Source organism: Peromyscus leucopus, chromosome 17 (genome assembly GCF_004664715.2).
Source record: "Peromyscus leucopus breed LL Stock chromosome 17, UCI_PerLeu_2.1, whole genome shotgun sequence".
NCBI lineage: Eukaryota > Metazoa > Chordata > Mammalia > Rodentia > Cricetidae > Peromyscus > Peromyscus leucopus.
Genome location: NC_051077.1, coordinates 41,223,763 through 41,249,342, shown reverse-complemented (window position 1 = coordinate 41,249,342; position 25,580 = coordinate 41,223,763). Strand labels below are relative to the sequence as shown.

The 25,580-nt window shown below is 42.3% G+C and overlaps 1 protein-coding gene across 1 annotated transcript in view; it reads left to right on the top strand.

Annotated features, from left to right (window-relative positions):
- Galntl6 (polypeptide N-acetylgalactosaminyltransferase like 6) overlaps positions 1-25,580 on the top strand; it is a 1,066,425-nt gene that overhangs the window by 1,012,136 nt on the left and 28,709 nt on the right. Inside the window, 1 exon segment of the mRNA XM_028889258.2 lies at positions 23,962-24,078. Within this exon segment, the coding sequence (XP_028745091.1) occupies positions 23,962-24,078 (117 nt within the window).

The window sequence follows — 25,580 nt, the reverse complement described above, 5'->3', positions numbered from 1 at the left end:
AACAGAAAGCAGAATAAATTTGCTTATTGTCCCACAACCCTTAATTAAGAGAAAACAAATATGGTGTATGTTTAGACATAGGGGCAGTGGAAGAAAAGTGGGGGAAAATACAACTAACTTTTGTATTTCTTAGAAAGGGGTACTGTTAGTCATTAGCTAAAATGAGGAAACCCCAAATATTATACAGCATCTAAGTATAAAGGTAAAAGAGATGCAGAAGTTATGTTAAATATCTAAGATTACAAAGAGAAAGCAGACCACATGATGGTTGTCAAGGTAGTGGTCAATGTATAATAAACAAGTCTGTCAGAGCTGAGATCTAACATATAAACAAATCAACTTGGGGAAAAAATGTTCCAATTGGTTAGCACTGTAAAGCAAATTTAACTCCCCATTATATGTGAGGTATAATGAAATCAAAGTGATGGAGAAAGGTTGAAATTTAAGGAAGAAGCAGAAATATGTCAGACAAGTTCAAATAATGAGAAGCAGCACTTGAATATTTGACATGCAACAACAATCGGAGTGAAGTATAAATTTTGGTAAATCCTAAAAAAAAAAAAAAAATTACACTATAATTCCAAGGACTACAAACTATTGAAAAAAAAAAAAACAATCTCCAAGAAATTACTAGAAATGCAGAGACACAGGTAGAATCACACTAAGAAGACAGCATAATACAAATTCTCTTGGTCCAAAACTGGACATAATGAAGAGTGATTATAGAATTTAAACCATTAATGAATAGTAAAGGTCTAATTCACAAATCTATCTCTGGAAAACTGATTGAATTTAACTTATTTTCAAATACATAGCATGAAAGTATGCTGATGCTAGAAATTAATGAGATTTTTTTTGTACATATATGCTTAGGAGGCCCTGCTAGTCGGAGGTTACAGTCTAGTCTACCATGACCTGGGAGCTCTCTCGGAGCGCAGCAACATAGAGGAGGACCCCCACCCCCACCCCACCCTTTCCCGACCCCTGGAGGAAGGTGTCCTGTTCTCTACCTGACCTAACGTGGAGACTGTCTCTAGGCTGGGATGCTGGACTTATCTCTAGTATGACACTTGACACAGTTCTCTGCAGAAGCTTCCCCTCTGCTGTCCATATGGTAACTAGACATTTTGCTAGGAGAATTATGACAGGACCGTGCTTCCACAGATGATAACTAAGACTTGTACTAGGAGCCTTAGGATAGGAGCATGCTGTTTAATGAAAATAGGTGATTCCCCGGCTACCATCCCCAATCCTGTATATTCCCTGTACTCTGGAGTAAAAGTCAGTCTGTCTCACTGAGTCAGTCTCCCGGAAGGCTATTTCCATCATGTTCACAGGCTGTCCAAATCTATCTGTCATTACTTCTGCCCCTTTTGTCCCCATAGACTGGTGGCCAGCAGACAACAAGGGAAAAGGGGACCCCACATGTATATACAAAAAGACTCAAAATAAAATTACGAAAGCAAATGCCTTATACACTCAAACTTGAATTCAAAATTGTAATTAAGTCCCAAGTTTGGGGTTTTTTTTTCCTGAAAATAGTTTTATGTCTTTTTAAATATTTTATTTAATTTACATATTTATTTGTTTATTTATGTGTGTGTATGAGCTAGCACATGCCACAGCACTCATGTGATGATCACAGGAAGACATAAAGGAGTTGGTTCTCTCCTACCATGTCTACCATGTGAGCTCTGGAGATTGAACTCAGAGAACCAAGTGTCTTAGTCAGTATTCTGTTGTTGTGAAGACACACCATGACCACTGCAACTTATATAAAGGAAGATATTCAACTAGGGCCTGGCTTACAGTTTCAGAGGCTTAGTCCATTATCATCACAGCAGGGATGTGGTGGTAGACATGGCAGGCATGGTGCTGGACAAGTTTTTGAAAGCTACATCTTGATCTTCAGGCACAGAGAAAAAGAGGGAGAGAGACAGAGAGACAGAAAGAGACAGAGAAACAGAGAGAGAGAGAGAGAGAGAGAGAGAGAAGAGAGAGAGAGAGAGAGAGAGAGAGAAGGAAAGAAAGAGAGAGGTTGGGCTTGACATGGGCTTTTGGAACCTCAAAGCCCACCCCCAGTGACACATTTGCTCCAACAAGGCCACACCTCCTAATCCTTTCAAACATATGAGCCTATGGAGACCATTCTTATTCAAACCATCACAATAAGTCTTGGTAACTAGACCTTTATGGAGGTTTCCTCTCTTAAAAAAAAATTGAAATAGTATCAATGCCATATCAGTGATCACACTTGACTTTCTACTATGGAATCACTCACTAAATAAATAAGTCAAAAATACGTGGAGACATATCTGAAGTCAATTGTAAGACCAGGAGAGTAGAGGTGGGCTGAAGACAGATGGACTCAAAGCCTAGTGTGTTCAAAGTACATGGGAGCCAAGCACAAGTGAATCACACTTGCTTAAATGAGGTGATCCAAACCACATAAGGTTCAGGTAGTTACCATGCATTTACACGTGGTGGTGATCTGAATGAAAATGGCCCCCATAGGCTCATAGGAAGTAGCACTATTAAGAGGTGTAACCTTGTTGGAGTAGGTATGATCTTGTTGGCAGAAGTATGTCACTGTGTGGGTGGGCTTTGAGGTTTCTTTCTTTCTTTTTTTTTTTTTTTTTTTTTCCGAGACAGGGTTTCTCTGTGTAGCTTTGCGCCTTTCCTGGAGCTCACTTGGTAGCCCAGGCTGGCCTCGAACTCACAGAGATCCGCCTGGCTCTGCCTCCCGAGTGTTGGGATTAAAGGCGTGCACCACCAACGCCCGGCTTGGGCTTTGAGGTTTCAAATGTTCAAGCCAGGCCCAGTGTCTCTCTCTTCCTACTGCATGCAGATTTGGATGTAGAATTCTCAGCTGCATCTCCAGCACCATGTCTGCCTGTGTGCTGCCATGCTTCCCACCATGATGAACTAACTGTAAGCCAGCCCAATTAAATGCTTTCCTTTATAAAAGTTGCTGAGGTCATGGTGTCTCTTTACAGCAAGAGAAACCCTAACCTAGACACAGATAAAATGACAGAAATTTAGTCAGATGTGGCAGCATACACCTTTAGTCCTAGCCCTAGCCAAGGCAGGTGGATCTCTGTGAGTTCAAAGACATCCTGGTCTACATAGTGAGTTCTAGGACAGCTGTTAGAGACCTTATCTAAAATAAACAAATAGATATGTACGTTTTAAAAAGAAAAAGAAGCAAAACTATAAGTTTACAATGAAACACTTATACTGGAAGAAGGAGAAAGCAGAAACAAGGAAAAAATCTGTTGACCATCATTAACAGTTGCCAAGATCACCAAATCACCACTCTGAAAAACTGACATTTAAAAACAAACAGTTAAGCCTTTGCCACATGTATTTCTGGATGCCTGAAGAGTCCTTGCAGTTGAGGGTTGTTTATGCAGATGTCTGGGTAGTTAACTCAAAAAAAAAAAAAAAATAAGTGTCAACATTTTGTATTTCATTCAATGCAATACTAGTTCAAGCAGTAGTCACCACTGGATGGTAACCCCCTGAAACAAATATAAGTAAAAATATTTACAATGAAATCATCGAGCAGGAAGGAATTTTAGACAGAACTAAAAATCAAGAACCATCCCTCTGAAACATTCTTTTGACAAAAAAATGACAACAAATGAACTATCTAGGTTAAAGCTTTTAATTCTAGCAGTTGGAAGCTGTGGTAGAAGATGTCTAGAACAGCCTGGGCTAAAAAGAAGACAATTTAAAAAAGGGGGGGGGGATAGGAGGAACAACTGTCGTAGATTATAATATTTACAAGACAACCCTAATACAGTGACGTGACACTTGACAGAATTGTGACTAAAATAAATATCCTGAAAGAGTGACATGTCTAGACTAAGGATATGTGTGGGTATGAAGGTACTAGGTATTAGTGATATGAGTCTCTCTCTTTCTCTCTCTCTCTTTCTCTCTCTCTCTCTCTCTCTCTCTCTCTGTGTGTGTGTGTGTGTGTGTGTGTGTGTGTGTGTGTGTGTGTGTGTGTTCCTTCCTCCATTCCTCCTTCCCTCTTTCCTTCATTTTGAGGAATATAACGAAGCATTAAAGGTGAAATGACATGAGATTGACTACTTTTTTAGTTTAAAGTTCTCCAACAAGACAGGGAAGATTTGGAAATTAATAAAGGAATAAGACAAAGTTTTCTACGTCCATTAATCAGCACATAGAAATCTTCATAGGGTAGGTATAGTTGTACACACCTGTAATCTCAACACTTGGGAGGTAAAAATAGGAGGTTAAGAAATTCAACATTGTCCTCACCTACAAAATGAGTTCAAAGCCAGTTTAGGCTGCATGAGGCTGTGTCTCAAAAAAGGAAAATAAAATTTCATACTAAAGTTGTTTTTGTTTTGTTTTGTTTTTTTTCTTTTTTTAATGTACTGACTATGAATGAATGTGGAAACTACAGGGAAAGTGCAAACATCAGCATGCTTTGGAGAGACAGTCAGACATCAGCATTTTCTTACTACCTGTTCCCTAGGGCTAAATTCATTACAGTATATTAGAACACATCATATCACCCTATGGTGTTTGAGCAAGATAATTCCTGAATAATATAACATTTCCTTCAATGTATGTAAGATATTTATTAGATATTACTTATATAGAATAACATGAGACAAGATGTTATAAAACATGTAAGCAGATGGCCTGTGTCTGTGTTTCAAACATTATTTATTTGCCAGTAAGTACAATAACCTTTTGAAATAAATAATTCCATGAATAGTAAGATGTATAGAGTAATTGATATTTTCGAAAATGCTTATTATAATTAGTTGAATCCTCCAAATACACATGGAGACATGTGGCCTGATTCTGCAGCACTTAATAACACAGTAGTAAAACCACACCAGTATAAAGAAAGAGAATATATATATATATATATATATATATATATATATATATATATATATATATAAAAGAGTATATACAGAATGTCAGGAGAGATTCAAATCACCACAGCAGAAGTTACCATGCAGCAATCTGAACTAATGGCACCAGTCACAAAGGATGAGTAGTGAGCACCTCAGAGGCAGTGCTTGCTCTTGGGCAACATAGAAAGTCATGAACTAAACTCCGGAGCTCTTTATCCACTCATCTCTGAGAATGATGATTTCTGATGGGTCCACACCTCCATCATCATGGCACAGCAGGCCATGGGTGCATCAGAATCTATTGTTCTTCTGTAGTCCCAGCCTGTGCAATCCAATGAAGTGCAAATTCACAATTCATCCCCCTTTGCCGATAGGCTACTTGATATCACTGCACTACAATGAGCAAAGAGAATGTCATAATTGCAATAACTTTCCAATTAAATTTTGCACTAGTAAAGGGCTACACATCCGTTAGTTTCCCTCATTCCTTTGTTCTGCAAACATGACTTAAGCTCACTCTGTGACATGCAAAGTGTAGCATGCAATGTGTAGTAAACTCGAGGACAAATGAGATGTGATCAGGCTCTGTTCCTCACAGGCTAACACATCTCTTCACTGCTGTTGAATTCCCAGGCATTCTGGTTATTCACATCCCAGCTTCTGCATTTGCTAAATACGTTAGGATAGCACAAGTTATTTTAACCTTTCTCTGGTTTCTCAGCAATTGAGGATAGCAACCCTTATTGCAGGGTTTGTTGAGAATTAGCTGTCATAACTCAAGTAAAGCTTTTATCTCAACGTCTGGTGCATAGCACGTTATCAGCAAAAGTGCCCTGTTAGAGCTGACAGAGATCACGGTCCTGATAACTGTGGTAGGAGAATGAACACACGTAACAATTTGCACATCCAAATTAATGACTGACAGTGACTAGGGAGCTGTTTGTAAAAGCCTGTAGAGGGTCAAGGGAGCGTGGAATTACCCAAAGATCTGCATACACTATACTTATTGATAATGAAAATTTAAAGGGGCCGGATCTAAAAAAGGACTTCCTTTTATTCCTAAGTGAAGTGAACAAATATTCATTCCCTCCTGAGGAAAACTGGATTCCCCTTCCTTAAAATGCACCATTTTTGCAGAAAACATTCTGGATAGATGTTTCAAGGGTTTACTAAGAGGACTCTCTTCCAATTTTCACCATCCTTGCAAAGAGATTTCTTTCTTCTTTGGTATGCCCCTTCCCTCCAGCTTGGCTTCTTCTCTTCCATGACTTCACTGAAGGCGAAAACCACCCCCAGTCACCACCAAATGTGCACCACATGATCTTCTTAGTACTGTGGTAAAGAACCTAAATTTGGGGAAATAGATGATTTCAATAACGGTCGACCCCACTGTGACGCTGCGTGAGAAAATGAATGACGCAGCGGTCAAGCGTGTAATCCATCTGGTACCTCAGTTAAACCGAGCACAGCAAAGCAAAACAACGGACCCAAAGTTTCCAACGCTTTTTCCTCATTCCCTTCCTTCTTCCTCTCCCGCTCCTCCCTGTGTGAAGAGCAAAATTGCTTGTGAAACTAAAACGTCGACTGACTTTGCATTTCTCAGCTCATTTGAATATTCCCCTGACATTGGGCACCTCTGAACTTGGTTAGAAATTGCTAATGATGTAAACTGGGAAGCTTGGAGATGGCTACCTCAGCTGTGCGTGTTTCCATGGAATCCTGGAACTTAGAGGAAGCAGAATTTGAACAAAGAAATGCTTACCACTTTTTACTGCTTCTCTATTAACCTCAGTCCTTTAGGGAACTTCCCAGGGGTTCTCTCTCCCGGGATAATAACCCATGACCGTGGAAAAGCATACCACGGCACATCGCCACAGCATTTCTCCGTATGTATAAAGTGGGGGTTGAAGTGGGGAGACACTGCGTTAGCGTAAGCTATAATCAGCGCGATACATAGTGAGAAAACAGGTTGGTTCCCTAAGCTCAATAGCATGCATCCATTTTTCATGCCCCTGCAAAGAGACTTCTTCCTTCTTTAACGTGTCACTTCCCTTCAGACCCTGCAGCATGGTTTCATCTCTCCCATGAATTCATTGAAAGCAAAGGCCACTCCCATTCACCACCAGATGGGTACCACATGATCGTCTTCGTAGAACACTAGCATAAAGGCTGCCTTTTACCGGTGGGATTACAGGCATTCACCTCACTGAGCAATCGTCAGTGCTGTGTAGCTCACAATGTTTCAGCATCTCACCGATTCTGTCCGTCCCTGAGCTTTTCTTGATGGCAGGCTTTCTGTTACTAGTTCCATTTCATTGTTTGTTATAGATACATTTAAACTTTTTCCAACTGGGTCTGGAGAGATGGTTCAGTGGCTAAGAGAACTCGCTGTTCTTACTGCTTCAGTTCCCAGGATCCACGCAGTGGTTAATAACCTCCTGGTACTCGAGCCAAGGGGTTCCAACAACCTCTTCTGGTCTCCTCAGGCTCCTTTATGTATGTGGTGCCCATAAACTGATGCAAGCTGTGTGTGTGTGTGTGTGTGTGTGTGTGTGTGTGTGTGTGTGTGTGTAAAAGTAAAATACAATAGAATATATTTTTATATCCTTCTGATTTAATGTGATAGAGTTTATACGTCTAGATATTTGTCAGTTTCTTCTGGATTTTCTTCCAAATGTCTTTGGTATATGTTGCAATCGCCCATGATTCAGCTCTAATTATATTAAGTAGGACCAACCCCCTGGCTCTCTCTCTGGCTAGCTTGACTAACAGTCTGTATATTGTTTGTATTTTCATTAATTCTTTGTATTATTCTTTTAGTCTCCATTTCTGCCTTATTCTATTCCTTCTGAGATCTTGAGTTACATCGTTGAGTTTTTATTTGTTATCTATGTGAATTTTTTTTCATGTAAGCACTTACAGCTATAAGTGTTCCTCTTTGGATGCCTTTGCTGTATCCCAAAGACTCTGATAACCTATACTTTCCTCTTCATTTGATGTAGGAATCTTAAATTTTCCTTCCTGTTTTTTTTTTTTTTTTTTTTTTTTTTTTTTTTTTTTTTCCAGTGACCTACTGATCATTCAAGAGGATGCTGTTCAGTCTCCATGTGCTTGTACCGTTTCTTTCAGTATCTCTACCATTTCTGTATCTTTGGACCAGGCTACCTAGGAGTTCCAGTCTTTTGAAGGCATCATGTTGCCTTGCTTGTTTTGTTTATTGTATTTCTGTGTTAAGATTTGTGCATCTGTTGTTTCCAATATCTCTTCTGGTTTTATTTGGGGATCTTCTTAGTAAGGAGCCTACACTTGAGGGCTTTATCTCCAGTACCACTCTCAGAAGATTAAAGAAAGACTAAAGATTAAAGAAAAAACACTTTTAGATGATGTTTTTCTTCCCTTACTGAGGAGCCATAACTGGAGTTAAGCTGCATGCTCTTTTTAGCCTTTTCTTCCTGGGTACTTTTGGCTGCTCTGTTGACCCTATGCCGATCTCCAGCACACTTCCAACCTTCATTTGTTAAAGAGCCCAATATTTGTTATCCTGACTCTTTTCTCTCCCCACTGAACCCAAAGGCAGCTTCTTAGTTCACCGCCTTACCCCAGATCTTTATTCTGTTCATTTGAATAGCCATCTTAAGTGACCATGGAACAGCGCCTCACTGTGGTTTTAATTTGCATTTCTCTAATGGCTAATACATTGTGTGTGTGTGTGTGTGTGTGTGTGTGTCTGTGTGTCTGTGTGTCTGTGTGTGTGTGTGTGTGTCCACCATGTATCCTCTTTGGAGATATAAGTAGTTAAGTTTTGTCCATTTTTGAATTGGATTAGTTGCTTTTTGTTTCAAATTGTAGGAGTTCTCTGTTATCTGCAAATGTTTTCTCCAATCTAATGGGTTGCTTTTTCACTCTGATAATGGTCCTTCAGTGTACATTTTTTTTTCTTTCAATGAAGTCCAATTCATCTATTTTTTTCTTAATTTAATTTCTAAATTACCTGTGATTTAGGTGTTATATTCAAAAGAAGATGTTTGCCAAACCTAAGTCAAAGCTTTACTCCTCTATATTTTGTTTTCTGTTTTTCTGAAAATTCTATAGTTTTCACTCTGATATATGGGTCATTGGCTCATGTACATGGTTTGAGGTAAGATCAAATACCATTGCTTTACCTACAGGTATCCATTTTCCCCTGCATCATTTGTGGAAAGGATTGCTGCTGTTGTTGTTTCTTGGCATCCTTACCCAGCATCATTTGACCACATTTGTTAGGGTTTCTTCTCTGAGCTCTCCAGCCTCCTGCATCGATCTCTATGCCTGTCTTAGTCTCTGCTTTAATTACTGAAGTAAGCCTCAAATCAGGAAGTATGATTTCTTTAACTTTGATCTTTCTAAAGTTTGTTTTGAATTCTCAGGATCCTTTGATGCCCCATATGAATTTAAGAATAGATTTTTCTATTTCTAAAAGTTAAAAAAAAAAATCATTGAGATTTTGATAGACCTTGCCCTAAATCTGTATCTAACCATGAAGAATATTAAGTATTTAATATCAACTCTCCCAAAGCGTGAACACAAAGCATATTTCTATCAATGTCTACTTTAATTTCTTTCAGGATGCACAATCATATTTTAACAAAATCTTTGCCAGTCTTATTGGACTTCTACCGAGGCAGAGACCAGCCACTGCTGAACCAGTGCCCCAGACTCTTAGCCTGTCCCTCTCCCATCTCCACAGTTCAATTCCGTAGTGCGTCTTCCCCTAGACTAGAACCAATGAGGGAAAGAGAGGAAGGCACTCTGCCCCTGAAGGGACATTTGATTCTACCATCCTTAACCCAGTCTTTGCCATCACTCCAGTTCACCTTCCTCACCAAGGGAGAAGCATGCAGGAAATTGATTAGTATCGATGTCCATTTTAATATTTATTTACTTTTTATTCACTTGTATGTGCATCTGCTTACATGAGTTTCTGTGCACCATGTGCTCTCAGGTGCCTGTGGAGGCCAAAAGACAACAAATCCCCTGGAACTGGAGTTAAAGGCCAGTGTGAGCTGCCTGGTGTGGGTTCTGGGAACCAAAGTTGGGTCTTCTGCAACAGTAGCATGCGCTCTTAAGTGGTGAGCCATCTCTCCAACATACTTACAAATACAGACTCTCTCTCTCTCTCTCTCTCTCTCTCTCTCTCTCTCTCTCTCTCTCTCTCTCTCACACACACACACACACACACACACACACTCACAATTAAAAGATAGCTGAGAAAGCACCATGTGTAATGCACTGATTATATATTCCCCCAATTCCCATAATGAAATGTTAAGTACCCCCATCACACAACTGGTTGCATTTGAAAACAAGGTTCTTCGGGGAGTAATTTAGAGCAGAAGATGTCATCAGAGTAGAAGAAAGGGACACTGAGCAATGTGTGTTCACAGAAAAAAGACACAGACAAAAAAAAGTGTCAATCTGCAAGTCACAGAGAAGCTTCAGAAAATATGCCAGGCCTGGTGGGCCACACCTATAATCCCAGCACTCCGAAGGCGGAAGTAAGAGGACAGTTATAAATGTAAGTCAGAATGGGAGACACAGGGAGTTCCGGGACAGCAATGGTTACATAACAAGACCTTGTCTCAAAACCACAAAGATTTTAAAAGGAAGAAAGGGAGAGAGGGGGGAAGGAACAGAAGAGAAAAGGATTTTTGAGACAGGGGCTCGTGTAGCTCAGGCAGGTCTCAAACTCTGTGTAAGCCAAAGATGACTAAAACTTCTGATTTTCCTACCTCCACTCTCTTGATGCTGAAAGGGCAAGGCATGTGCCATCACACTTGGTTTATATAGTGCCAAGGAACAAACTCAGAGACTCAGAAATACTGGGAAAGCACTCTACCAACCGAGGCGTAGCTTCAGCCCTGCTATTAACTTTCTTAGAAACTTCCTTCGTTCGGTTTGGTATTGTTGTAGTGTTGGCTTTGTTCTGTTTTGCTTTGTTTTCAGTGGAAAATAATCTTACTCTCTCCCGGTCAGTCTTGTTTGGTTACATCCCGATCTCTAGCCAAATCCCAAGCAGCTCATTTCCAAAACTATCTGCTCATTACATCTGACATGACTAACCACACTGAAATAAAGGTGAGAAGGAAATTAGATAAAAATGTGTAGATTAAAGGTAAATGTACAATAAACACTCAGGATGCTGACTGGACCTGTTGAATACTTTGAAATTATTATAATAACTGCTGCATAAGTGGATGCCCTGAGGTCAAATTTCTGACATCACAAAACACAGCGTATTTGCTTTTTAGGGAAACAAAATCCATTATCCAAGGGCTGGAGAGATGGCTCAGAGGTTAAGAGCACCGACTGCTCTTCAGAGGTCTGAGTCAATAGCAACCACATGTGGCTCACAACCATCTATAATGAGATCTGGTGCCCTCTTCTGGCCTGCAGGAGTATATGCAGTCAGATTATATACTGTACAATAAATAAATAAATAAATCTTTTAAAAAAAATCAATTATCCCTGCCCGTCTTACATGAATGTCCCTTAATATAGAAGGAAAAGGAAGCTAAGTGACGTCACAGACAAACATTTTTAACAGTCTTCAGTTTAAAGCTTTACAAAACAGAAATGATACAGATTAGTAAAGCAAGGCTCCCAGACAACTATTGCAGAAAAGGGGTCTTCTTGGGAAATATTTTATGAATGCCTGGTTTTGTTCTTTTAGTTGGGATGGGGTTTTTGCATTCAAGACCCAGGTCACCTCTTTAAGTATTCTGTGAATGTAACAGTGATGAAATTTACAATAGAAAACTCAACCATGAATTGTTTTAGCTGAGCACTACTTGCTGGCCTTCCTAAAGAGCTGGCTATTAAATTCAAGAATGGGTTCGAGAGACTGTCTCTAGAGAAGCTTAAAGGGCCACATATTGCCAGGCATCTTGGGGACTTGGTTGCCCTTCTGTCCAGGGTTAAGGAACTACGTGCTTCTCAGAACCAGCCCTATAATTTGACTGTAGACCTTCATTAATGAACAGACTTAAATCCTACACAAGAACTTAGCAAGTGTATATTAGATAGGTTTTAAACCTCCCCACACTTCAACCAACTAACCTGAATTCAAAAGAAGAATCCTCGAGATAGCTAGTGTAAGCAGTTTCTCGAGTACTAAAAATTGCTTCATCTCCAAAGCGGATGGCTGTTGACCTTAACAGCGAGGACCGTGTTAGAAGTGGCTTTTAACGATTCTGCCAGAACTACAGAAAGTCCCATTTCCTGGAAATGCATAGTTGAGTCCAACCATTGAGAGTAGAATCTGTACTCTCAAAATTACACTTCTGAGGAACGTTAAGATTACAAAATCTGAGGAACGTTAAGTGTTCAGTTGTCCGTTAAATGTTCAGGCACTTGCCCAGCATGATGTTGTTCAGGCAAGGGAGATATTTTCATGTCATTGTCTAAGGGACAATCCTGGAAACATGAGAGCCAGCACTTGTGACTGGCAGTCCATTGTGTGGTTGACTCCCCACATTTTGGGGCTGAAAGGGGAAACACTGTCTCTGTAGCACGTGAGCCAACTTCTATATTGATGTACATTTGCCTCCAGAGCAGCCCTCTCTGGCTTAAGGTCCAGACACAGGCTCTGGGAGGGTGGCTAGCATTCTGTCTACAACTTCCTTCTCAATAAGGAAGACTGACAGACTTCACTAGCTCTCTGCTAAACATGCCTCTCCTGACTTCCTGCTTCCTCGTAGTGAGGTTTGCTACAGTTTTCTACAGTGTTCTTCTCAAACTTTTGCTATAAATTTTCCCACCAGATGTCTTTATTCCTCCTCCCTTTCCACTTTTAACTTACTCATCTGACTTCTGTAGATTACAGGGAAAACGGGGATTCCGATAAATTCATTCAATACCCTAACTCTTACTTATAGCTTTTTCAAAATATCTGCTTTCATGTTTTCCATGTGAAGCATTATCACCTGACCCTTCAAGAGACTTTTCTCAGCCAAATTAGCAACTGGACTCAACCTCTGTCCCAACGGTGCACATGGGGCACAATAGACAAGAAAATGCCTCCATCTCTGACGTCATGACGTTCCAACACCAAACCTTAAGGAGAAAATTCAAGCTGAAAGAGGAATTATGTTTCTAAGAATTCAAATTGTTATGCAAATTATTCTATGTTGTTGGTTTTACAAAGAGTAAGTCCTAACTGGCAAAGCTTTTTAATCTTCAAGGGCAAGGGGAAGGAACAGGAAGACACTTCCACTCAGGCAGAGACAAGCAGTGTGGGGTGCATGTGGTGGCTGAACACCAAAGGGGGGGTTGTTTGTTTTGTTTTGTTTTGTTTTGTTTTGTTTTGTTTTGTTTTTGCAGTGAATTACACAGGCTGGGATAAGATCACTGCTACTCTGCCTTTTCCATCTTTTTTTTTTTTTTTTTCAGAAAGGGCATTTTCTAAAAACCAGGTCTCAAAATCTAGACATTTATGCAGTTGGGAAGTTTTCCGCCTCTCTCTCCCTCTCCCCGCCCCTGTGTATGCTTGTGTGTGTGTGTCTGTCTGTCTGTCTGTCTGTCTCTGTCTGTCTGTCTGCCTCTCTGTGTGTGTCTCTCTCTGTCTGCCTGTCAGTCTGTATCTGTATGTCTGTTTGTCTGCCTCTGTGTGTCTGTCTGTCAATCTTTCTCTGTATGTCTGTCTGCCTCTGTGTGTGTGTCTATCTGCCTGTCAATCTTTCTCTGTATGTCTGTTTGTCTGCCTCTCTGCATCTCTCTGCCTGTCTCCCTCCCTCCTTTTTCCCCTCTCTCCCTCTCCTCTCCTCCCTTTCCAGTTCTCTCTCTCCCAGTCTTGTTCTCTCTCAGGATGCCTCCTTTCTCATCACTGAGTTGCCACCTATGGAGACATTCATGAGTAACCAAACATTCCCTGTGAGTCTTGGAGCTCAGTGAACTGATTGTCACCTCTCTATCCCTCAGAGTCCTCCTGAGTGTCAGCGATTTATTTCTGACTCTGCTTTAGTGCCTCAGTCTCCGATGCAAATATTGACAGAGTACTTCTTTATGAAACCCAAGGACTCATAGCTTTCAGCAATCCCCATCTATCCTTTGGGCTCAGTAAGCCATTTGCCACAATTTGTCAGCCCCCAATGAGACTTTTCTAGTCAATGAGTTATAACTATTACCATCTGTGGTATCAAGAACACAGGAATGGTAATCAAAGCCATGGGTACAAACCTTACCTGTCACCGACTTGCTGTAAAATCTTGTGAAAAATCACTTGCTTTCTTGAGGGTGCAGGTATGAATGTAAGCGAACATACTACACAGCATGGTAGTGGCACAGATCAGGCAGAGAACTGATCGTGCTAGGGAATCCAGTTCAGCATAAAAATGGGTTAAAAAGGCTGTCCTGGTTTATTTTCCTTTTTTCAGGGAAGAGTTACTTATTTAACCTCCAAAGAAGTCCCTTTTTTAGACAAATTTCCCCTTTTAGCTTTGTGAGGGGCGAGATGGAATTGTTTTTGACAAATGACCCATAACTTTAAAAGTTCCTATTTTGAGGTTATACATGACTTTCTAATAATACAATACTTAACTTTAAGTGGCAAGACCTGGTTTCAGTAAAAGACTATTTGGAGCAGAGTCTATATGAATCTGAAGGCCCCCTGGCAATCTGTGTGCCATGGGCTCGTGTTTCTCTTGTATAATGTAAGCCAGCCTTCTGAAATGAGCATTCTAGTAAGTCCCAGGGCAAGAGAGAGATGCCAAGGCAATTACATTTAGAGTAAATTCAGAAGAGAATGTGTGCAAGAGAGGAAGTAAGTCTCTACGGGCACCATTTCAAGGAAAGGCAATCGTTGGTCTCTGCCAACAGCCGTTGGATGCCACCAGCATGGAGCAATTAGAGACAGGATGGATCTGTTGAAGTGAAAATTCACAGTGGCCATCAGGCAAAATTTTAAGCAGCGAGAAGTCCAGTCAGGGTAGTTAGAGCACTTGTGTTACTTGGTACTTATAGACTGTGATTTCTCAAAGTACTTCATTGTTTTTTGAAGCCTCAAATGAATTGTGTTATAGCTTATAGATAATTCCAGCCTCAAGTCACTCCTTCCCCAAAAATAACTGTCAAATTTCATTCTGTTTTGGCCTTGCATCTATCAGTCCACTCGTGATCTAGCTTCTAGAAAGAGAAGCTTCTCGTAGTTGATCATAATTTTTACCTTGCAGTTTCTTCCAATCAACTGAGCACTCTGTCTTCTCTCTCCATTCAAGCCATAGAAACTATTCTCTAAAGGTCATCGGTGACTTCATAACATGCTCCCACCACCTGTCCAGTCTGCCTCCTACAGAATTTGACACTCATGACCTTCCCAAGTCTTCTTCAAGCTCTCCTCCCTGCCTTTCCCCTAGCTGTTGCCTGTGCCCTCTTTCCCAGCATTCCACCTGAGAGCTTCTCCTGCTTGGCACTCTTTGCTGAAATGATGTCATGTACTTTTCCTCCTTTTATGTGTCTGCATCATTGGTGGTCTAGACAGGAAACAGAAATCATGTTAGTATTTTGAGCATTTTAGTATTTAACAATGTATTGGATAGTAAAGGGGCAAATGAGGGCTCTAAAACATATAGAAGCATAAACTCACTCATACAGTAGGATATGGGCTTATTTGGAAAGAGTGTCATTTCAGGTATAATTAATTAAGATGGTGGCATACTTGTTCCTCTTACAGAAGAGCCACAAGATGGCTTATAGCCATCTAAAACTCCAGTTCCAGAGGACCTGACACCCTCTTCTGGCTTCCACAGGCAACAACACACACATAATGCACATCCAGAGATGCAGGCAAAACACATACACATAAAATAAAATAAATATGAAAATAAAAATAGAGGGAAACTTTATGGCACTAGATTGGCAACCATTTCTTAAAAGTGAAACACACATGTGTGCACACACACACATACACACACACAATTACAGGTAACAAAGAGAAAACTAGGTACACTGGACTTTATCAGAATTGGAGCTTTTGTCCATCAAGCACACCATCATTAATGTAAAAAGGTAACTCTCTGAATAGAATAGATTATTTGAAAATCATATCTGGCATGAGATTGACATTCATAATGTAGCAAAATACTAAAACTCAACAATAAAAATATAAGCAGCTGTATTCAAAAGTGAGCAAAAGGCTAGAACAGATTTTTCTATGAAGAAGATTGACAAATAATTATAAAATGGTGTTCAAAATCATTAGCCATAAGGGAAATACAAATCAAAACCACAGCGAGACGCCACTTCATGCCCACACAGGACACGTACTGAAGAGGTGGTGTTGGCAGGATGTGTGCAAATTGGGAACTGTTGTACATTATTTGTAAGACTATAATATGCAGCCGCTATGGAAAACTATTTGGCAGCCCTTCAAAAAAGTGAAGTGCAGAATTATCATTTGCTATAGGGGTAGCAATTGTTGTCCAAAGTGTATAGCCAGAGAATTCCAAACGGGGATTTGTATGCCAAGGTTTATTGGAGCATTATTCAGAGTAGGCAAGAGGTGGAAAAAAAAAACTCAAGCACCCATCAACATATGAATAAACAAAGATGGTGTGTGTGTGTGTGTGTGTGTGTGTGTGTGTGTAAATACCATTCAGCTTTAAGAAAGAAGGAAGTTTTGACATGAGCTACAGCAGGGACACCTTGAATACACGATGCTAAGTGAAATAAGCCAGACACAAAAGAACACACACGTGTGATCAACTGATATGACATACGTAGGACACATGCATTCATATCATCAGTGGAATAGACATGGCCAAGAGCAGGGAGTTACTGCTTTATAGTTAGTGGTTGCTGTTTTGAATAATTAGAACTCCTTGGGAATAAATAATAATGATAATTATGTAACACTTGAATACATTACTATTGCTGAGTTGAACATTTTAAAATATTAAAAAGGTAAACTTTGTGTTATGTATGTGTTACTACATTTTTAAAGTCTGTAAGCAGATCTCAAAGGCCTGGGAAAGTGAAAAGGAGAGGAAAGTGAAAGTATGTGCAGTAGGTGGGCTAAATAGAGAGGCAGGGGTCGATTAAGGTAAAGCGGGGAGGGAGATGGGCACGTACGACACATGGTGTTGCCTGAGATCAGGAGCAACCGGAAGTAATATTTCCAAAAGTAACTGAGACGCACACTGAAGAACCGGTCTGAAGTGATGGAGCAAAACCTGTTTAGCTGTAAATTCCTTGTGTTTGAAGTGCTCAAAGCATAATAGCGCGTGTGTGAGCTGACTGACATCACCCATTTCCTGAATGAGCCAATTTAAAAAACAACTGGCAGCCAACATCTTCTGGCCACTTAACAGTATACAGGACACTTGCCTGAGCATTTTTGCATGCATCTATTCAATTCTTACAAATACCTTTTCATACAATTTCCATCATTTGACAAACAATATATACTGAGTCCTGCCCACTACATCACCTGCCATTTCCTAAAAAGTACATTCCGGTGTTCACCAAAAGGCACCAAAAACAAAGAAGGGTGCTCCACATCCCCCCAAGTCAAAATCAAGGCAAAGGCTTTGATGGTGAACAGGAAAGGTACCCCGAACCACCAAAATAAAAATAAACACGTTACTGGCCTTCTGGAAACTCCAGATGCTGCAGCTGCAGAAGCAGAGTCCTCAAGCAAGCACCTGAAAAGGAAGTTATTTGACCACTGTGCCCTCATCAAAGTTCCCTGATCCCCAAGCCAGATGTGAAACGGACAGAAGACAAGACATTCGTGGTTATTGTGGAAATCAACAAGCACCAAATCAACCCAGCTAGGAAGAGAATCCATGACCCTGGTGTGGTCAAGGCCAGGCTTGATGGAAAGCAGCAGCTCCGTGTTCAACTGGCTCCCGGTGATGATGTTGTGCAGTTGCCCACAAAACTGGGATGATCGCAAGTGCCTCCAGCTGAACAATTCTAAACGAACATTTTCTTTTCACCATTAACAAGAAGGATAAACATAAGGCTAAGGATGTAACTCAGTGATAGAGTGTGGATTGAGCAATTGTGAGGCCCTGGGTTCACACACACACAACACACACACACACACACACACACACACACACACACACACACACACGCCCATGCATGCACACCACACCTTGTACTTTCAAACTTCAATATTTATTTCACTAAATAAATCCTAAGGCTACTGTTTCCTTCTGTCACCTCACCTCACTCTCCAGACTGAAATCTAATCCTCCAGAACCCCTTCCAATGCTTTGGGTTCTACTAAGAGCCCCAACCTGTCTTCCTCAGAATTGGTCGTTTCCTCCTCCGTCCTCAACTAACATTGTTCTACTTTGCTCTTCTGTTGCTCTGTTAAAACATTCTGACTAGAAGCAACCCGGGGAGGAAAAGGTTAATTTCAGTTTACACTCCAGGTAACACTCCATTGCTGATGGAAGCCAGGGCCAGAACTCAAAGCAGGAACCTTGAGCAGCAGAGGGATGATGCTTTCTAGCCCACCCTCTACATACATCATGCTTACCTGGCTTTCATTACAGCCCAAGCCCACTAACCTAGAAATGGGGCCTCCCACCATGGACTAGGCCCTTCCACATCAATCACTGTGGTAATATATTGTGCACCCCAATAAAGCTTATCTGGGGATAAGAGGACAAAGCCGGCCACTATATTAGACATAGAGACCAGACAGTGGTAGAACATACCCTTAATCCTATCACTTGGGAGGCAGAAATTCATCTGGATTTCTGTGAGTTTAAGGCCACAGTGGAAACAGAGGCAGGCAGTGGTGGCACACACCTTTAATCCCAGTACTGGGAAGAACACATGTCTCTAATCCCAGGAAGTAATATGGCAGGACACAAAAAGGTATGTAAGGTGTGAGGAAACAGAAACTCGCTCTCTTGAGGCTGAGGATTTTATAGAGGTAAGAACATGGCTGGCTTGTTCTGTTTCTCTGATCTTTCAGCTTTCACCCCAATATCTGGCTCTGGGTTTTTTACTGATAAGACCTTTTAAGATTCTTGTTACAAATCACCAATCAAATCAGGCTCTCAGACCAATCTTATTGATGTAATCATTTTGTGGAGGTTCCCTCTTCCCAGATGATCCAAGATCCTGTCAAGTTGACAATAAAAACTAACGAGGACAAACATGTTGTCTCTTGAGAGGATGGCTTCAGTGATGCCTCCCCATTGGGAGTATTGGTGAGCAGAGGTCATTTCCTTCTCTTAGTTTCTGGATTTTCATCCATATTCTTAAAGCCTCTTTCATATCAAAGCACTCCTTGGATATGGGTTTTTTCAATGCTTTTGTTTAAAATTCTTTCATAGAATAGAACATAGTTTTGGGTTGTTTTTTTTTTTTTTTTTTTTTTTTTTTTTTTTTTTTTTTTTTTTTTTTTTTTTAGTTTTTGGTTTTTGGTTTTAATGAATGGGCAAGCTGAACTTTACAAAGGGGTGTATGACCAAGGTTGTAGAGAAACTCCTTTTTTATCGCATGAACAGAGCCCAGACCTGCCTGCTCAGTTCTCTCTCCACCCTGCACTCCTGTCTTTTCTATCTAATTATGCAAAAAAAAATTACTTTACTGTCTTAGTTTGGGTTGCTGTTGCTATGGTGAAACACTGGCCAAAAGCAAGTTGAGAATGAGAAGGTTTGTTTGGCGTGTACTTCCTTCGTTCCTCACTGAAGGAGGTGAGGGCAGGAACTCAAACAGGGCCAGAAGCAGCAGGCAGGGGCTGATGCAGAGGCCATGGGGGGGAGCTGCTTACTGGCTTACTCCTCATGGCTTGCTCAGTCTACTTTTTTATAGAACCCAGGACCACCAGCCCAGGAATGGCACCCCCCACAATGAATGGGCTGAGTCCTCTACCATCAATCACGAATTGAGGAAATGCCTCTCAACTAGCCAGAACACTTGCCAATTCACCCATACTCCATGAAGAGGAACATATTTAAAATTTGCAACTAGAAATGCTGGGAGGTTCGGGCCTCCCTCGCTAATGTCCTGACTATACTCTGGGCTCCAGCACAGAGGAGATGGATTCTTCCTCTTCTCTCTTCTCTGTGACCAGTATCTATGGCCTGGACACAGCAGGTACTTATTAGTTGAGTGAGTGATGAATCTACTGTTTCATTTAGAAGGCCCCAATGCTATTAGGAGTAATTAACAAACCATGGTTCTTGTTTGTTAAGCCTAGCATTTTTATCTAAGCTGACATCCACTTGGAAAATTGGCAAAAATAAATAAATAAATAAATAAATAAATAAATACAATTTACAAATGGGTGGCCAATTCTACATCTATGAATCACTTCATTACTTGATATTTTTCTACATTCCTCCTCTCTGCTCCACTTCTCCCTTCTCTTTTCCTCTCGTCCTCTTCTCCTTCTCCCTCTCCTTATCATCATCATCATCATCATTATTATTATTATTATTATTATTATTATTATTCGTCTTCTAATTCCCCCGCCTCCTTCACAACAAGGACTCACTATGTAGCCTTGGCTAGCCTCAAATTCACAGAGCTCTGTTTCCTTCTGATTCTGGAGCTGAAGACATATACCACCATGCCCTGATCTCTCTTTTATCTCATTTGGGTTTTAGCTCATTTTGTTTTTAAGACAAGATCTCTAGTATTCCATGATGTTCCTCAAACTCAATAATTTGATAGACTTTGCCCTTCTGATCCTCCTCCTTCTGCCTCCCGGAATTACAGTAGGTGTGCCTGCCTCCACTTCTGGAGTGCTGGAATTACAGATGTGTGCCACCATATTTGGTACTGAGGATGGGACCTGGACATGTAGGCAATCACTGCACAGAGTGAGATTCCCTCAAAGCTTCCCAGGTGGGGGAATGAATGCTTGTTGAACTTGAACCTGACTCTTCTTGTATACCCAACAAGCACCTTTACTCTCTGCCCTTTCCTAACCCTTACCCAAAGGGACCATATTTCTGCGCTCCTGGCATCCATCATGATTCTTTCTCCCTGACTCTTCACCTTCCTCCTACCCCTGCCTAGTCGAGCACTACTTCACTTTTTCTAATCCTGCTTAGCCTCCTCCAGATCCCTGGATGCAATTTAATGATGTCAAACCCTGGAGCTGGGCAGCAGCAAAGGATTGAAGCCTGAAAGTGATGTCCTCTCTCACGGATTTATGCACTAGCCGGTGTCCTAGATTTGAGGGTGTGTGTGTGTGTGTGTGTGTGTGTGTGTGTGTGTGTGTGTGTATAAACTGCCTTACTTGCAGACACAGTGTGAAGCCCAGACCAAATAAAATCATTTGTAAATACTAATACCTCCAGTCTTTACACCTTTCTTCTGTTGGAATCCTGCTCCCCTTCTTCTTTTGATGGAGCTGTGCTTGTGAGTAAAGGGAGAGATTCAGAACACGTGCTTCACACAGACAAAGTGAAAGAAGGAAGCGCGGATGGCCGGCTGTTCGCCTCGCCCCAGATTTCTACCGTGTCCTGTCCTGAACTCCCAGCATTTCCTCTCTGGCACAACTTGGTGCTGAAATTTACACAGATGTAGACAATTACGCCTTTGAAACCTGAAATTTGGCTCGCAAAGCAGTTTACTCCGTTGTCGACACAGCTGCCATTTGAGTGAGAATTTAGAAAATTCGAGAGCTTAGAAAATGGGGTCCCCCATCCCTGCCAGAGACCTTTTGGGCTCCTAACTTTGGGAGACAAAGCGCAGCTCTCTGGGAGGGTTGGTCGCATCCACCTGCTGAGCTGGTGGAGTCAACATTCCTGTCCCTAGCTTGGGATGCTATCTCCTTTCTCCTTTTCTAAGAGCAGCGTCGCGCGGATAGGCCAGCTCCAGCGCTAACCCTGTGGGATAGCCTCTCCTTCTGCGGCAAAGTGGTTACAAATGCACAGACAGCTGTTTCCCCCCTCGTACACGTGGTTTGGGGCTCCTAGATTGCCTTATAGAGGGAAGAGCCGCGCCATGAACGTGATGTCCGCATACGCATTGAAAACCCTTCTCCAACGAGACTGTGCCAGGGGATTGTAGGACCCAGAGGTGAAAAGACAGGCTTCTCAAGAGTGCTACTGGGCTGTTGTGCTGGTGACAGACAGCTTCAGAAAGGTGACATACTGGACCCAGAGGAGGAGATAAAACTGCAGCTTTTCAGAGGGGCCCAGGCTCCGGACAGGAATAGCACACTGGACACAGTAGAGATGGCTGAAGCAAGAGGATCAGAAGTTCCAGGATGGTCTGAGGTATAAAGCAAGACACACACACACACACACACACACACACACGCACACGCACACGCACACGCACACGCACACGTACACACAAATGACAGCAACAGTGAAATCTAACTCTGTGTGTTCCTAGTTTACTAAAGAGGCACGCGTGTGCCTTATCACACACGTGATGACAAGTGGATTTATAAAAGGCTTTTCTTCCCCTCTTGCCCCTCCCCCTTTCAAAATCACAAAAGAAAGGTTCCCCCCTAGTCCTTGTTTCGGAAAGATGAAGCTAAGATTTACTTTAAGTCATGACCAGTCAGCTGTACTCTGATGAGCACTCAAGGTCACTCTCGTGAACCGCTGGATCTCCCCGTAACCAAGAAGAGGATGCAATTGGTTTGCAAGGGGTTGGCAAGCAATTTCCCTGATTCAAGCTCAAGTGGTGGATCTCAGGAAAATGAAGAGAAGGATTCTTGTCCACACCCACCTGCAGATGCTGAGCTGCTGGGCTGCTTGTACTGGAGGTGGAGATCCATAGCTGCCCCTGGATTCCATGTTGGACAAAAAAAATTGCTTTCTTTCACATAGCCCTAACACAGGAGTCAGAGACCTCATCAGATGTCCTGTAGCAGTTGGCAGACCTCTTGCCAGCTTCTCTGAATAAGGAAATGAACGCTGCTTCTGTCCCCTCCTGAAGAACAGTAACCCACTTGTACTCCTGGAATGAGTACATGAACCCTGAGAGAGCTCCCTATGTGTTATATCCATCCTGGTGTCATTGGGTCCTTTCACAATTCCCAGGATGTTCACAACCTCTGCTCTATTTCATTGTCTGATTCCCATATGAACGGGCCCTGGTTGAGTGATCTTACTTACCTACTCATTCCAGGCAAAAGAATCAGAGCATAAGCAAACGTTGAGTGCATCCTAATCTTTTTCCGTGTTTAACCACACCAAGAGATAATGATTCAGGACTACCTTGAAGGCCTGAGGTAGCAGGGCTTATGTAGCCTACACACACACACACACACACACACACACACACACACACACACACAAAATCACAAACTGTATCTGATATCCAGCCCTGCTACAGACTATGTTGATAATGGCAGCAAAGGATTAGTGGACGGACGCTCCAGGCAGAAGGAAAGGACAGAAGATCTGTCCCCGTCCAGACTCCACTTCTCTTGCTGTTTCTGCTCTTGATATTTTTTCACTATTTCCCCTTTCCTTACCCCTACCTATTTAGCATTAACAGAATAATTGGAAAGAACTGTACTATGAAATGTGGACATGATCTTCAGCCAGTAGAGCTAATCCACTAGGATCTAATTTACCACCCAAGAGAAACGCTAGCCTATGACAACAGCCACTTGCAGCCGAACTGGAACCTGAGGTCACCGTAACCTGCCTAGAACTGTGCCATACTGGAGGACCCCTTTCCTTAACCATACACCTCACCTGTAACACCCGCCTGGGATTCTCTCCCCGCTGGGAGGGTAATGGTAGAGGTGCTTAAAATTCCACGTCAAGCACTACCTGAACAAGAAAATACTCTCATTATAGAGGTCAGGGCTCTACGCCACTCCCTCAGTCACATAATCAAAGAGTCACTTCACTGCGGCCAGTCGTAATTTTATCTTTTGATTATGTCATGTTCTTTCACATAGACTATGTCGTATGTTGTGTCCTCATTTTTCGAGTCCTCGACACACTGCGTGTAAATTCAAGGTGTCTTTCTAGTCAGGTCATCAATAAAGACAGACTGAGGGAGACCTTTATCAACCCCAGGGATTGGCAGGGGTCGGCGACACAGCCTCACACTGGATGTGTTCTTCCTGCCACAGATTCGGAACGTGGCGGCCAACTTGTGCGTGGACAGCAAGCACGGAGCCACGGGGACGGAGCTGAGGCTGGACATCTGCGTCAAAGATGGCTCCGAAAGGACGTGGTCTCATGAGCAGGTGAGTCAGGAATCGTGGGAGCGGAGGCTAGCGGGGAGCTGAGGAGGGCAGGGAAGGACAGGATGGGAAGAAGTCTCTGGGTGGTGCATTTGGGGCTTGAGCGAAGTTTGTCACCAACCAGACCCCTAGTTGATTGAGCCTGGTCTGTCTCTGCTTCTGCCCCTCGTCAGAGGAACTGTGATATTCAACCAAGATAATGGACGGGAGTGAGTTCTATCTATTGGTGTGATAGCTCAGCCAGGGAAGTGTAAGCCTTGCACGTGTGAGAGCTGGAGTTTGGTCTTCCAGAACCTGTATTTTCAAGGCTGAGCATGCTGGCATGTGCTGGTAATCCCCCAGTCTGGGGAGGCAGAGGCAGGCAGATCAATGGGGATCGCTAGGCAACTAGCCTAGCCTATGTGGTGAGCTCCAGGCCAGTAAGAGCCATCCAAATGTAGACAGCAGCTGAGGAATGATACTTGACATTGTCCTCTGATCTCAACACTCATGTGAGCATGCCCATGCATGCACACAGGCACCCCCCCATACACACACACACACACACACACACACACACACACACACACACACGGCGACCGGTTAGGGATTTAGCTCAGTGGTAGAGCGCTTGCCTAGCGAACTCAAGGCCCCGGGCTTGGTCCTCAGCTCTGAGGGAAAAAAAAAGTCTGTTCAGAAATGTCACAATGAAGCCCATGATTTTGTGTGCTCACCTTTATTTGTTTGTACGTGCGTGCACGTGTGCTCGTGTGGGTGCACACACCTATGCACACGCAGCGAGGCCAGAAGAAGGCATGGCATTTCCTCCTCCGGTCCATTCCACCCATGCTTCGGAGGGTCTCCCCCTGATTCTGGGGCTTGTATTTCCTCCCTAGGCTGGAAGTCAACAAGCCCTAGCACTTTCCTGTCTCTTCCCCACTCCCTCAGAGCTGGGGTCCCAGGCACAGGCCTGGGCAGGACTCTGGGATCCACACTCTGGCCCTTGTGATGGTGCAAGAAGACATCTTGCCCACTGAACCCTCTCTCCAGCCTCTTACATACTAACTCTGAAAAACTAATTTTTTTTTTAATGGAGGTAGTAGACTCATTTGGTGTGACCTTATCTTACTGTCTTCCCCAGAGCAACAGTTTTTAAGACAAACCTGGAGAATGCTGGGGTATTCATCCAGCAAAATCTTTTCATCAAGGGCTCTGTTTTGTGCTTGAGAGTGCATCTAACCTTACTTTCCCCTTCTGGCTGTGCATTAAAGTAATGCATGGCCCTCTTGTTGCAATAGTAGTTTTTAGTCATGCCTCTGAAGGGCAACCGAGGCAGAGGCATCCCAACATAAACTTCAGAGAATGTTTTCAGACGATGCATGGCTTTGATCGAAAGACATTTCAGTGCAGCTCCGGCTAAAGAGAAGTGTGATTTCTAATCCAACTTAGAGCCTGAAAATCTTCGGGAAGGGTCTCTCCTGAAATTGTGTCACCTGTGAAAGAGAAAGGACAGTGAGCGTTTAGGA